The sequence below is a fragment of the Saimiri boliviensis genome, chromosome 4, assembly GCF_048565385.1.
Source record: "Saimiri boliviensis isolate mSaiBol1 chromosome 4, mSaiBol1.pri, whole genome shotgun sequence".
NCBI lineage: Eukaryota > Metazoa > Chordata > Mammalia > Primates > Cebidae > Saimiri > Saimiri boliviensis.
This window is the reverse complement of record NC_133452.1, coordinates 41,773,822-41,789,052: the sequence shown is the minus strand read 5'-3', so window position 1 is coordinate 41,789,052 and position 15,231 is coordinate 41,773,822. Positions and strand designations below refer to the sequence as shown.

At 34.2% G+C, this 15,231-nt stretch overlaps 1 protein-coding gene across 8 annotated transcripts in view; it reads right to left on the bottom strand.

Moving 5' to 3' along the window:
• PTPRK (protein tyrosine phosphatase receptor type K) overlaps nt 1-15,231 on the bottom strand; it is a 578,471-nt gene that overhangs the window by 7,265 nt on the left and 555,975 nt on the right. For all 8 annotated transcript variants that reach the window (XM_074397496.1, XM_074397495.1, XM_074397497.1 and 5 more), the window contains 7 exons: nt 14,726-14,842; nt 9,662-9,816; nt 7,180-7,315; nt 6,768-6,917; nt 5,422-5,595; nt 1,564-1,695; nt 1,298-1,423 (listed from right to left, as the gene is read on the bottom strand). In XM_074397496.1, the coding sequence (XP_074253597.1) occupies nt 1,298-1,423; nt 1,564-1,695; nt 5,422-5,595; nt 6,768-6,917; nt 7,180-7,315; nt 9,662-9,816; nt 14,726-14,842 (990 nt within the window). The remainder of the gene's footprint in view (nt 1-1,297; nt 1,424-1,563; nt 1,696-5,421; nt 5,596-6,767; nt 6,918-7,179; nt 7,316-9,661; nt 9,817-14,725; nt 14,843-15,231) is intronic.

Genomic DNA, 15,231 nt, shown 5'->3' with positions numbered 1-15,231 from the left:
ATTAAATGATGAGAGTGAGAACGGAAAAAACATCATCTACTAATAAGGACCAGAATATCCAATACTGAGGCAATTCAATAAGTAAGCAAACAAATAAATAAACATGCTGACAAAAATGTAACATTTCAGCTCCCATTCCTAGAGTATTTTTTCACAAAAACTGCTCAATTGACAAGACTTACTGTCTTCAGCAGCTCTGGTATTTTTTAACTAAAATATTACTAGAACTATAACGTAACAGATGTGCAGACATAATGAGATTCCATTTAAATTAACATCTAGGATATGCATGAATATTATGAGATGATTCAAGTTATCTTTTTTTTTCTCCACTGAAATGAGCAATAGGAGTCTATATGATTTCATTCCCTGCTCATAGCCATATGCATACAGCCTTATTAAACCAGACACACACGTAGTCATTTTGATATGTGAGACACTGTAACACGACAGTCCTAATCACACACTGAAAATAAGACACATCCATGGAGCTGGTGCTTTAAAAACAGAGTAATCTTTCTCTCTAAAAAAGAGCTTAATTCCATGAAAGCTAATTCTTTTCAAATTCTGCTTGCTATTTGGTTATATAATCTAAACCACTTTTATTAGTACTTTCTTTTTTTAAGATCATCCCCACCCAAATTTAATTTGTCATGTAATGGAAAGCAGATGAGGAGTCGGGGAAGAAAGACTTCTGAGAAATAGTTACTACCTTACTGCTGGGAAAAGGCATCGTGGTAGCAACACTGGGTCTACCTTTAGATGTGCGTAGAGCCAGAGGTTCGGACATTTAGGGAAATGAAATTGCAGGTAGGAGAATCAATAATGAACTTGGAACAGTGACATGGAATGTTTCTATATAATGGCTGATCCAACATCTCTCTCCTCCTGTAGTACAGCTTTTCCGTCATTATTGTTATTGCAATGCTCTTATTTTTTGATCACATGCCATTTCTGGGCTGAATGTCAATACTAATAAAGCATGAAGTCATCCTTAAGGTAAATCTACACACACTCAGAGGCTAGGCCTAGGCTATCAAACGCCATTGAGACAGTGCAGCTATATTTCCAGAGGGAATATGTTAGTCTACTGACTGACCAAAAAAACCTAGCTTCCAGCATTTCTGCATTCATGTATTTTTGTTTAAGTACTAGGCATAAGACGGTTACTAGCTTTAAAGTGGATTATATAGTGCTTATTAATTCTAGTCTCCCTGTTATCTGAATGAAACTATACCACATCTTGGTTATGATCGACTTATTCTAGATGAGCTCAAGGGTTCCAATAGTGACTTACTCTTGTTAGATTGCATATCCTAAAAATCCGGTTGATCACATCACAATCCATTGAACAAGACATACACTCCACTTGGATGGGGCCATATCGTAGCATCCCTTCCTCTGGCCAGTACTGAGGGCAGCCCTAGATGATGAATGTTTTAAAAGGAAAAAAAAAAGAGCATTATTTTTTCTAATTAGGATAGTATAAAGTAGATTTTAACATTTCATTATTACTTTATTAAGTTGTATATAAGCACACAAAAACAACCCATAGCCATTAACCTGGGACAAGTCGACTTCGTTTAACATCACAATGGAGGTACAGCCATAATCATATACTAATCTCCAGAAGTCTTTCACAGTGTTTGGCAGAGGGTATTGTGTGACAATGAAAGCAGCTGGTTGCCTGTAGCTCTGTGAAGAAACAAGGTAGATGGAGAAACATAAGAACTTAAAATGTATGATCAGTTGTACAAACAGATTCAAAACACTTCAATGTAGGACCAGTAAGATGGAATAGCTTCACATGCAGAGGGAGCCAGAGTGATGCTTAAACCATGGAATAAGAGATTCAGGCCACTGGAATGAATTGAACTAGTATGGTAATGAATCCATTTGGTGGAAGACTTCAATGTCGCCGAAGCAATTCAAGTCAATAACTGAATTTTTACTTTACTAAAAGATGTAAATACAGGACAAATACAACAGAAGAAACTAAAAAGCTTCTGAGGTTAACATCCTCTGTAAGGTACCTGTGGGGCTATTTCAATTTTCCAAACGTAAACAGTCTCTGAGAGGCTGAAGGCAAAGTAAGCACAAAACCCCTAGTATGTCTATCAGTCATTTGTGTATGTATATAGTGTGTGTGCCTGCAAGTAAAACTGTTTTATTCTTCTCTACTACAAATAAGAAAAACCACAAGTAGCTCAAACACTTGTACTTTTACATTATGTGGACATTATCAGGATATTCTGCACATCTTGTAGGCAATCCACCTCCCACAGCTTCCTGGGCATTTCTAACATATACCAAAGTTCAGAAGGACAGTTTCAACCATTTAAGATCCCAAAGCACCAAAGAGTAACAATGCACTTCCTGGCCCCACAAAGTGGAGAGATAGCTCCTTGTTTACTGTGTGCTCCTTAATCAGAACACAATATATTATCCCTTCCCAAAGAGAGAAATAGTAAAAGCAATGTTTATCTGGACTTGCACAATATCATTTGATTTAAACTAATTATATGCAACAACAATAATAATGATCAGACAGTAGCCTGGGATAGGTTTCCCTAATGTTGATGAAAATTTTCAATGATTTTATAACTCATTTGTATCATACTACTATTTAAGTTGTTCAAGAATCTTAACTAACATCAGCACAAGAACTAGTTCTTAAGACTTCACTGATGCTACCATCACTTGGGAAATGCTGCTAACCATGGCATTCCATCCTGCTGAAGATTGCAGGATAAATCTGAGTAGATGACAAAAATAATTTACCTTGCTACTTCTAAATGACCTCAAGACCTTACCAAGTTACATGTGCCGCTGGGATAAGTGCCTCCTAAGAAAGGTACGAAGGTTCCTGAGTGATATTGTTCGGCTCCATGTGCCCACCCAAATCTCACATAGAATTGTAATAATCCCCAATGGCTCAAGGGCAGGACAGGTGGAGATAACTGAATCATGGGGGTGGTTTCCCACATGCTGTTCTTGAGATAGTGAGTGAGTTCTCATGAGATCTGATGGTTTTATAAGGGGCTTCCCCTTTTGCTTGGCACTCCTTCCCCTTCCTGTTGCGGTGAGAAGGACGAGTTAGCTTCCCCTTCTGCCATAATTGCAGGGTTCCTGAAGCCTCCTCAGCCCTGTGGAACTGTGAGTCAATTAAATCTCATTCCTTTATAAATTATCCATTCTCAGGTATGTTTTTATTAGCAGCGTGAGAATGAACTAATACCATGAGAAAAGTTAGAAGAAAGTAAGCTCTCTTCCCAATTAAATGTCTGCTCCATGGAAAGGTAAGTCAAAGCAGACTGATGACTATTTACTCATTTCTTGAGTCAAAGTGGAGGGGACACGCACGAGGAGGAGCCGATAAGAGAGAAGACTGAAGATTTCCTATTCTTTTTCTCTCTAAATGCAGAAACATATGTAAGGCTCTGAAATCACAGAATCCTTGGCCTTACCTCCTAATATTCCATAGGCCTGACAAAAGGGTATCACATTAATGATGGGGATAAAGAGTAGGGAGAAACAGGACCAAAGCAGCTTTACTTTTCTGAAAGTTCATTTGCACTACTAAATCCCCAGAACACCTTTAACTATGAAATGACTTTTTTGAATCACAGTGGAGTACATAGACAGTAAGAACAGGTGGATTACAAGGTTCAGTCTTCAAGCTGAAATGAAGACAAGCTTGGACAGAAAGTAAGACCTGTCTTTACAAAAAAAAAAAATTAGCTGGGCATGGTGGCATGTACCTATAGTCTTTGCTACTTGGTAGGCTAAGGTGGGAGGATCACTTGAACCCAGGAGACTGAGGCTACAGTCAGCTGTGATCATGCACGACACTCCAGCCTATGCTACAGAGTGAGATCTTGTCTCAAAAAGAAAAATAAAGAAAATGAGACAATCTGGAAATTGAGAAGAATTTGACAAAGATGCCAATGGCAAAAATTTCAAAGGCATCACTGCTTTTCTAAATATTATTTGTCTTGTGCACACGTGCACTTTTTCATTCCATATCTAGATGCAGAAAAGAAAAAGCATTGTATACCATCTCTGTATATTTAGTGTATTTACCTTTCCAGACACCTAATATAAAAAGAAAAGGTATAATTAGGATCTAATGTGATTTAAGTGGATGTGCTTAATGGCCAGGCAAGACTCTGATAACAGCAAGTATAAGAGCTTTTCACAGGCAAGAGTGATCACGGCAAAGATGAGAGCCTGCCTTTAGACTATTCCACTTTGTGGCACCAAAAAGAGAAAAGTAACTGGTGAAGATGACTCGTAGAAATAGAACGTGAGCTTAATAGGAACAACAACTTAGAAAGCCTGATTATAGTCAGAAAGAAATGAACCATGGCTTTTAATTTCTTCTTGCTATGGTTTTATAGGAGAAAGGGCAAAAGCTAGAAATGAAGTCAGTAAACTCTTTAAAAAGATTCTAAGCCTTGATTGTTTTCTTGCTTCTTTCCAAGGTAACCAAAGTAAAGTGGTCAAAGACATAATTTAAAACTTTCTTTCCTTGGTAGGCCAAGGTGGTTGGATCACGAGGTCAGCAGTTCAAGACTAGCCTGGCCAATGTGGTGAAACCTCATCTCTACTAAAAACGCAAAAAAAAAAAAAAAAAAAAAAAATAGCTGGGCTTAGTGGTGTGTGCCTGTAGTCCAAGTTACTCAGGAGGCTGAGACAGGAGAATCGCTTGAACCCAGGAGGCAGAGATTGCAGTGAGCTGAGATTGTGTCACTGCACTACAGCCTGGGTGACACAGGGAGACTCCATGTCAAAAAAAATAAATAAATAAAATAAAATAAAATAAAATAAAACAAACAATAGAAGTCTTTCTTTCCATATTGTTCTATGGGCTACAACACTCTGCAGTTTAAGACTAGAATGGGGCAAGATCATTCTTTCATTATGATGGATGTGTTAACATAATACTATCCATCCCTCCTCTAGTTACTTATAATAGTCTTTATTGATTAATGGCCAACAAGTTAATTGTAAATTATAAAAACAAATGTCAGAAATAAAAATTTCCCAAATTAACACAATTTTTGTAGGATTTGGCATTCTGGGATTTAAAAAATTCATTTCTAATTATATTCAAAATAGATAAGGCATGATTTTCTTTTCTGAAAATAATTAATATGAAAATTATAAGATGTAATATTTACTCTATGAATATAATAACTGACAAGCTCCAAATCTATAATAAAGCTATAAAAATGATAGTTCTTAAAAATCCCTATAGGGAAAATCTAAAATCGTTCTCCAAAAAATATATTTCAATAAAAGTTTCCATTTTTCTTTTCAGGTTATTTCAATATTCTTGAAAAGAAAACTAGCTAGTGTTCAGTTGCATTACACAGCTTTTCACAGCACTCTACACTAACAAAGAGGGCAGTCTCTTACGTCCATAAGAGCAGCATTGATGTAGTTACTGCTCTCCCCATCAATTGTAATTAAAAAAGGCAGACATCTGTCAGGTGGCAGCATGTCCATGAAACGGTTCTTGTCATGGTTCCTTGGCAGGCATGCTATACTGCAGTCTTCAGCTTGTAGTCGAGGGGTGACTGAATTCAGAGTCTAAAACGAAAAGGGAACCCAGGTTAAATGACAGTGACCCATTTAACAGTATAACACAGATCCATCAGATATTTATTAGACCAAGTAGAAAGTGAAGGATTTGTGCAAGGCAATGGCATTTGCTACTATGACAGGCTGATAGACTTTGAGTTAAAGCTAACGAAGCCTGAGAAGTCAAAAAGAAACAAGAAACACATTGCTCCTCTTCTTAAAAGGAAAAGGGAAGCTAAACAGCATTGCTACGTGCAAAATGCATTGCCTTGACCAAAGAAAATACAATCAGGAAGTCCATGATGATAATGACCCTTCATCACAGTGGGAAACGGTATCATGTGTAATAACATCTGAGCTTACCATATTTAAAGATAAGCTATGGCATGTTGGAAAGAACACTGGGCCAACAATCAAAGAATCTGGTCTCTGCTATTTATTTTATTTTTACTCACCTTCAGAGATGTTTTAAGGGCAGTAAAAACATTTAGGGCTATTTTGAAATAGCATTTACTACCAACTTCATTTATTATTATTTTTTGAGACAGGGTCTTGCTCTGTTTCCCAGGTTGGAGTGCAGTGGCGATATCTTGGGCTCACCACAGTGCCTCTACCTTCCAAGGTCAAGCGATCTTCCCATCTCAACCTCCTGAACAGCTGGGACTACAGGTATGTGCCACCGTGCCTGCCTATTTCTTTGTATTTTGTTTGTAGATGAGGTTTTGCCCTGTTGGTCAGGCTGGTCTCGAACTGCTGACCTCAAGATCTGCCTGACTTGGCTTCCCAAAGTGCTAGTATTATAGGTGAGAACCACCACTGCACCCGGACTCAATTATTGTAATTAATGTGCTTGAGCTAATCACATCGTGAGTGACACAGGTCAAAATCTGTATGAATATATGAAAAGAAGTCTATAAATACACACAAATCACTAATTTTGACTTTTATGATATTTTCCCCTCTTGCTCTTCCCGAAGTCTGAACTTATTTTAGATATAGTAGATATGAATTCACTAATAGAAAAGTGACTATATAATATGTATAATGAAAGAGACATGTATTATATTTAAAACAGAATCAAAGGTTATAAATTTGACTTAAAAGACCTTCCTTAAAAGGACTGATAGTACCCAGAACAAAATGTATTAAGTCATAAAAGAGGTTTGAGAAATAGTTAATACCTGAAATTCATCCTTGAGATGTGAAGAGTTAGTCTGAGAGTCTATTCTAATCATATCAAAATATGCAGCTTTAAATTCACAGACAGGTATGGCAGTTTCTCCACATAAGCAGGCTTCTAAAATGGCATCATGAATAAAAATGTATTGTTCCTACCAAAAGAACAAAAAAGAAAATTTTGTATTAGTTTTAGTATCACTTTTCTGTCATCAAAGGTAGAGAATACAGAAAATTTTCTCTATATGAAAATATGAATTAAAGTACCAATATTTTTCTATATGACTGAGCCAATATTGATTACATATGAAAAAAAAAATCTACTCTTTTGGTTGAGTAGAGTATATATGAAAGATATCTACTCTTGCTTGTTTGTGGAAAAAAAAAAAAAAGTCCACTACAGGTAAATCTACATACCTCTGTCTGGACCATATTGATACGACGAGATCTTAAGGCTTTGACACAATTGTAGATATCAACAACACCCTCTCTTTCAGCCATGTCTAGCATGATGTCAATCACAATGTAACAGCCAGTTCTTCCAGCACCAGCACTGAAAAGAATTAAAACAATTGTAAGAAGCATGTTAGTTAGCCTTCATAACCTTAAATAAGGACCTTTTCCACAGTCAGACAGGTAGAATCAAATTGATTTAACAAAGTGCACGACACAGCACTTGTCCATGCTGTGTAAAAACTTATTAATGTACAAGTAACTTCATACAGAGTATCTGCTTTGGCATAAACTAAAGATTGGAACAAGAGTTCCAAATTATTCTCAAATTGAAAATAATGTTCAGGTTCCATACCTCTCTCACAATTTTCATTTTATGTAAATTTAATACACATAATTTCAAGTTCATAGAATTGATCAAGTGGCAGATTTATGCTTCAAAATTTAATTCCAGATTGAATATTTTTATATTCATCTAGGTGTGTGTCCTCTGGCAACAATGTTAGCTCACTCAGGGTTTTTGCCTCTTGTAAATACCAAGGCGCAAAAAAAAAAGAAAAAAAAGAAAAAAAAATTAATTCTCAAACCTTTTAATGGGAAATCTAAGGAGCCACAATTCACAGGAAATGCAAATGGTGAGGGTGGACAAAAGAATGATGGTTATCAAAGGGGAGGAGAGTTAACAGTATAAAGACTATTTGAATCATGATCTGAAGTGAAAGAAAAATGATTGTTAGGTATAGAATATGATTCCCAGCAAGTCACAAGTCTAGCCACTATCTCACTATATTTAATTCTAAAGTTAATTTTAAAAAATACTTTTTAGAACATTATGTTTTAGTCTTTAATTGGCAAATAATAATTGTACATATTCTTGGGTACATAATGATGTTTCAGTACATATACTGTAGAGTGATCAGAAAAGGGTGATTGGCATATGCATCCTCTCAAACGTATCATTTGTGTTGTGAACATTCAGTATCTTCCTTCTAGTGCTCTCAAACTAAACATTATCATTTACTAGAGTAATACTACAGTGATATAGAACACTTACATGAATTTCCTTATTGCACTGTAGTTTTGATTACTTTAATCATAATATACTGTGGTTATTTTACCTCTGGGGAATGTTTCTCCAATTTTCTATATAGAAGTCAATGGAGGAAACAAAATAAAGATTTTTTGGGAGGAGAGGGGAATTCACTTCGTAATCCAGAGATGCTTCAGTGTCAGTGGAAAATGACAACTTCTGTTTCAAGACAGGATCTGAGAATCTTGGAGCACTTCTGAAGCAAGCAACCTCTCTGATAAATCAAGAAATCCCTAAACTGAAAACTTATTTATCTCATTTTCTAAGTGGTTAGATAGGCCAATAACATTATTTCCGTGTTATCCAGATTTGATCACTTCTCTCAAACTCACTGTTGTTTTAGAAATTTAAGCAAAAGATATTGTGGCTGTCTCCGTTTATTTTTGTCCCCTACCATCTTCTCAATCACAGTTCCCAGAGTTGGAGACAGGGATGTAATTGAAGAGTCCATCAGAGTTCATCAGGAGGATTGAAAGGAAGATTTTTTTGTTTGGTTTTCAAGGTACATATTATCTGATCCTATGGGATGTTTTACCTTTATTTCAATCTCTGCGTCCCCCTCCCCTTTTATACATGGTTATCTAAATCATGAATAGGTTGGATTTTCAGAAAGCAAAAAAACGCTTAATTACGACCTATTATGTAGCTTGAAGAGAAGAGCATTGGAGAATGGTGTGCAGCATCATTTAGGAAAAGCTTTTCAGATTCAGTACTTATTTTTCTGGTCACACCTCAAAATGAGCCCATGTAATTTGCTTTTAGAATCTCTAAATGCTTGCTTTAAGAGAAGTTTCTAATCAGAAGTAAGTCTGGATATAATGTTTGTGTTTTTTGGCACATATTTGCTGAATCTCACTGATGCAGTTTTCAAGGTCCTCTAATGCGAAGTCTTTAAAAAAATTAAATTGCTGTTTTATAGCACAAATTCTTGCAATTTAGGCCATTTAGTAACTCTGTATGTCTCAAATTTAGTTTTAAAAGCTGGAATTCTATTGGGAATTTTCTAGATTGACAAGAAATGTCTATTTCAACCTAGCATTCTATACAATATGGGATTTGCAAAAGTGATGAAAACAAAAAACAAAAAACACAGATGTTGCCACTAAAAGCACAGTTTCTACACTTTAAATTGTGGGTAACACTACACACATTAAGATGAATGTATGTATTTCTTAAGTTCCTGTTTTATAGCCTGCTTACAGCCAACTTTTATTTTATTGCTGTTCTGCTTCATCTGTAATACAAGCAAGCTGGAACTTTGTAAGCAACATTAGTTTTTATGCTCAAAAGCCTTGTCTTGACACTCTTAAAAAAAGCTGATTGTATACAGTGAACACCATTTGGACCACCACTCACCTGCAATGTACAACGATGGGGCCAGCACTGGGAGGGTTGGATAACTTGACTCGCCGGATAAAGGAAAGAAGCCCTGTAGCATGGTAGGGCACTCCATGGTCAGGCCAGCCCGTGAAATGGAACTGTTTAACTTCACGGATTTCATTGTATCCCCTCTGTGCAAAGATGGAAAGAAATGTTTACAAAAGCCGTTTTCATGGCCAAAATAAAGCCATTAAACACAATTATGGGTACAGATCCAAATGACAATGATAACAATACAAACTTTACCAAAGATTAAGTCTTTACTTAAAAAAATAAAAATAATGAAGGCCGAATGTGGATTAGGAGCTTCCCTTTATTGTCAGACAACTGCCAAACAAAAGAAAATTAGAAGTCTTGCTCAGTTCTAAAAGTCTGGGTAAATTTTATTTACTTTGACAGCTTGTTTCTTGCTGGGAATGACAACACATTAAATTATTAGGGGAAAAGAAGGAAACGGGAAAACTAAAATGCTGCCCTATTGACCCAAAGCACTGAGTTCTCAAGTGGTGTATAAAAGCAACTTTCCAGCTTCTCACCTCAAAGAGATTTTAATGCCTTGCTTATCCATGTTGAAAATGGTTTTGAAGCATAGCATGTAGGGATTTTCCAGGACAGTGCTGCTCTAGATTGGCTTGTGAAAATATACAGGCAGCTAAACTGTTCTTTGGGCAAACTATTTTTCTTAGCTCTGTGAAATAATTCAGCACAGAGTATTATTTATAGTAACAAAAATACAAAATGAAATAAGTGAAGCATCTGTTGTTTGCTGCTCTTCTATTGGGTTAAGAGAACCCTGTAAATGCACATTTCAAAGCTTTTTCCTTCCTTTTTAAGTCTGTAGACTGAGGTAGCACAGTTTGGAAGGTATAGATGAAATATTGCAGAATTTATTTTTAAGAATTCACATTTGTAGCAAAAGGGAAACAAATTCCACTATAATCTATATAATTCAAATTCTACTGTGAGCTATCTGTGAAATCTCAATCTCACTTGTTCAATCAGATAACGTAGACACATTACATGAAATAAATGAAATTGAGAAAAACCGTTTAATTTTAGATTCAATCTTATACAGACCAGTATCACGAAAACCTTGGAAGTTAGCGATCATTTCTTAAAGGTTTTCTTAATTCCAATTCCTAGCACAATACCTTACACAAAGCAGGGATCAACAAGTATTTGTAATAGTCACAATGATAAGAATCACCATGAAATCACCCCAGTGGAAAAATCACCTTTTTTCTACTTCTCAACTCTAATGAGGAAGGTCAAAAACAGTTTCGAGGCCTGATTTTAGACAATTACTTTACTCCTTCTATATTAATTATTTTACTGGAGTTGCTGGATGAGCCTTGCTCCCTTTATCTTTCTATTACATGTTTAGGATTTGCCGTTTTAGTACATTTTTATATGTCAGTGCCTATTCTCCTATTTTTAAAAAAAATTTTATCTGAGTGATTTTCGAATATATGGTTAAAAAAAAACCCTCTATTTTCTAGTTCTAAATAACAAGAAAAATTAAAATCCAATGATTTTCCATATAGGATTGTATTAAATCCATACAGTGCTATTAATATCAAGTACTCCCATATTCTGGAACATGGCGCATGTCTCCACTCATTCATATATTATGTGTATCCATAAGTACACTTTTGTGTTTTTATTCAGTCAGAAACTGTGTAATGCTTATTAAATACATTCTGAGATATTTTGGCACTTTTTATTATTTTTAAAGATTACTTAGTGATATTTTCTTACTTCTGTTTGTCACTAATATAAAGAAAGCTATAATTTATGAATATTTATGCTGATTTAGTCATTTAAATAAATGCTTATACATCCCAGTTAAAAATGTTATCTCTAGTCTTCTTGGTATAAAATCCTTTTATCTTAAAATAATTTGTCTTTTCTAGTAGTTACACAGTTTATTCCTTTCGCTGCCTTATTTATTTGCTAAAACTTCCAAAAATGTTGAAAACTAGTGAGACTGATTATCCACCTAACATTCCTGATTGCAAAAGCAATAACATAGTCTTTATACTAGATTTTTTGATAAACTAATAGTCTTTAGTTCTTCATTCCATAACATGACTGCTACTAGGTAATGTTGAATTATCTTTATCATGTTTAGGATGCTTCTTTATTTCCCTAATTAGAGTATTACTGTAAATATTTAAAAAATAAAATTAAGTGCATTAATCTATTAATAAAGTCATACAGTTTTGGTCCTTTAAGGTACTGACATAATGAAATATCCTGTTAGACTTTCCACTACAGTTGAAATATTCTTGTATTCTTAGGGAAAAAATAATAGGTCATTTAGTGATGTTTTCTTAATTCACTACTAGATCCAAATTTTCAATATTATATTTGAAATTTTTTCATGTTCTTGAATGAAATTGGTCTGCAATGTGTGTGCTTGGAGAAGAGCGGGACAGAGAGAGAGAGAGAGAGAGAGAGAGAGAAAGAGAGAAGGGATTATGAAAGAGAGAATGAGAACTTGAGAGAGTGCTATTGTTATTTGATTCTGTCATCATCATTATGCTTTTGTTTTGTTTAAAGACAATGTCTCCCTCAGTTGCCCAGGCTAGGGTGCAGCGGAAACATGTTGGATCACTGCAGCCTCTGCTTTTGGGCTTGTATGATTCTCTTGCCGCAGCATTCCAAGTACATTTTGCTAACTTTTAAAACATATTTTGGTTTTAATTGTTTTATGGCCTAAATAGTTTGAATAACATAGACATTAGCTATTCCTTAAAGGATAAAGGAACTTCAATTTTAAACCCATAGTGCAATTTTAATGATAAAGTTTAACAATCATTATATTTTCTTCTAGCATCTATTCTGGCTTCTAACTCTTTGTGACCTAATTTTTGAGAATTAGTATTTGCTAGAAAATCACTATCCTAGATTAAAATTTATATTTCTATGTTTATACATAATATTTTCTATAGCTTTTCTAGTGGCAAATATAACAGCTATGTCCCTCTGTGTTTTCTGATACTGTATATTTTGTTTTCAATTTACCTCATTTAGAATTGACAGTGGTTTAGTTACTTTATTGATCTTTTCAATAAACATGCTTTTAATTTTTTTCTCATTTGTTTTTTTATATTTAATTTTCCCTTTGTTCTACTTTTTTGATTTTCCAATTTTATAATTTTTCACATGATTTCAAAGCACATTTCAAAACAGAAATTACTTATGGATATAAATTTTTCTTATAAATAATGAGGTAAATTTTGATATAAAACTGTTGATCTATACAATGTAATTTTAGTTTTGAGGAAATATTTCATCCAAGGATTATTTGGAAGGGGCAATTTCTAAAAGGCTACTTTCTGGGGTCATTGGTCTATGATTTGTTATTACTTTCTATTGGATTTTTGAAATATCTAAACTTTTTGTTACATATTCAGGTTTTTCTTATTACTAAGTTCATCATTGATTTTTATAAGACTTATATAAACTTAAGAGACTGCATATTCCATATTTTATTTTTAATATGATCTCGTTATTCATTAAATTAAGCTTAATGGTTCTTTCTGAAATCTCCCATATCAATTGCCCATTTTATTCTACTTGATTTGTCTAATAATTTTTCATATATATTTATAGTCATAATAATCATGATTGTGTTGTTCTGCATAATGCTACCTTCAACTTAATATTTCATCTAATTATTTTTCATGTTGGTAGAATAACTTACAAATATTTTTGTAAAATACTATTCAACTATTTCTCTATTGCCAGACATGTATGGTTATCCATAATTTTCTAATACTATAAATGAAGTCATTGTATTTTAAATAAATGCCTTAGGAAAGACTCATGAAAGTTAACCTCTCAAAGAACATCAATGTTTTAAAGCTCTGGAGATATACTGTTTTATTGATTTATAGAGGGTTTGTAGTGATTTAACTATGATGAGTAATGTATAAAAATATGTTTCAACACACTGTAACAATCAGTGAGGATTATTACTCTTTTTTAAATTTCTTGCTGATCTGAAAGGACAAAATGCTATGTAAGTACACTAGGTTAAACAATTTTAATAGGCATGTTAACAGCTGTGTTTCTTCAGAGATTCTGGTGTTTTCCCTTCTACTGGTATTAGCATTATAAATTAAGGACATTAATAAATATGCACATGGTTCTTTTGTGTGTAGGTACCTTTGATGTTTTTGGCCACAGGTAATTTCACACTTGTGTGTGGTCAAATCTACCAAGTTTTACCACAAAATGTATTTCACTGTTACTATGTTCCACTTCAGTCTACTACACTGGCCACTCCACCTTATTCTTTGCAATATAATACTGTGAATTATCCTTTTAGAAATAAAATTCAGATCTTGTTATTCCTGGGCTCACAAACCCTGCAACAGCAGCCTAACTCAATTTTAGTATAAACTAAAATCACCATGGCCTACAAGGCACCACTTATCCAGTTTTGTGATTTCTCTGCCTTCATTTTGTATTTCTTTCCCCTTCACTTATGGATCTCTGAACATCCTGGCCTGCTGACTGTCTAGCATTCTAACAGCTTTACACATGTCTCCAGGTTTCTGAAATGACTCTTCCCTCTGTCAGAAACTTTATTCCCCTGGACATAACCTGTCACTTCCTCACTTACTTCAGGTCTCTACTCATATTACTTTCTCAGCAATGAGTTCTTCCTTGATCATCCTTTCAAAATGGTAAGCCATTTCTTCCTCTGCCTAATAATATTCCCTACTTCCTTTTCCAACATTATTTTTCTCTATAGCACTTGTCAGGATCTATGATATAGCAGTTGATTTATTTATTTTTATTGCTGTCGTAATGCAACAGTCTATAAGATCCACAAGAGCAGAGATTTTAACATGTGTCCTAAGGTTTCGAAACATGTCTGGCACATAGTAAACTCTCATATAAATATCTGTGGAATGAATACACAAATGAATGGATTTTATAGCATCATCAAAAGAGAACTTGACAAAGATTTTAAGAGAAAAAGCAGTTTTGATATACATTTTTAAAATAGAATTTTAGAGTACTTACCCTTTCCAGGGTAAATGTCCTAACTACATATTCTGCAAGTGGTTCCATCTCTACACAGGTTACTTTGAAGTCACCATAAACTTCAGTATCATCAGGCCAATATTTATAGCATTTAACCTAAGAAACAAAAAGAATACATAGATAGATGTGAATACATAATACTAATTAGCCAAGATGATTTAATTCCAGCAATAACTCTTTGGATCACAATTAAAACTTATTTAAAAAATCTATATATGAGAAAAAACGCTACTCTACAATAGAGTTCATATAGTCTCACAAAAAATTCACAAGCCTGATAATGCAATTAGATTCTAGGACAAAATTAAAGCTTACTTTGTTACTCAATGAGAAATCAAATAATTTCTCAGCCATTCAAAGTCTCATTAGAATCAACTGAAACGTTGTGCCTGGAATTTTTTTTAAACAATTGGATAATATTCTATTTTAAATATCTATATGTTGCTTTTCAACTATACTCATTTTTATGACAAAAAAATAGTTTT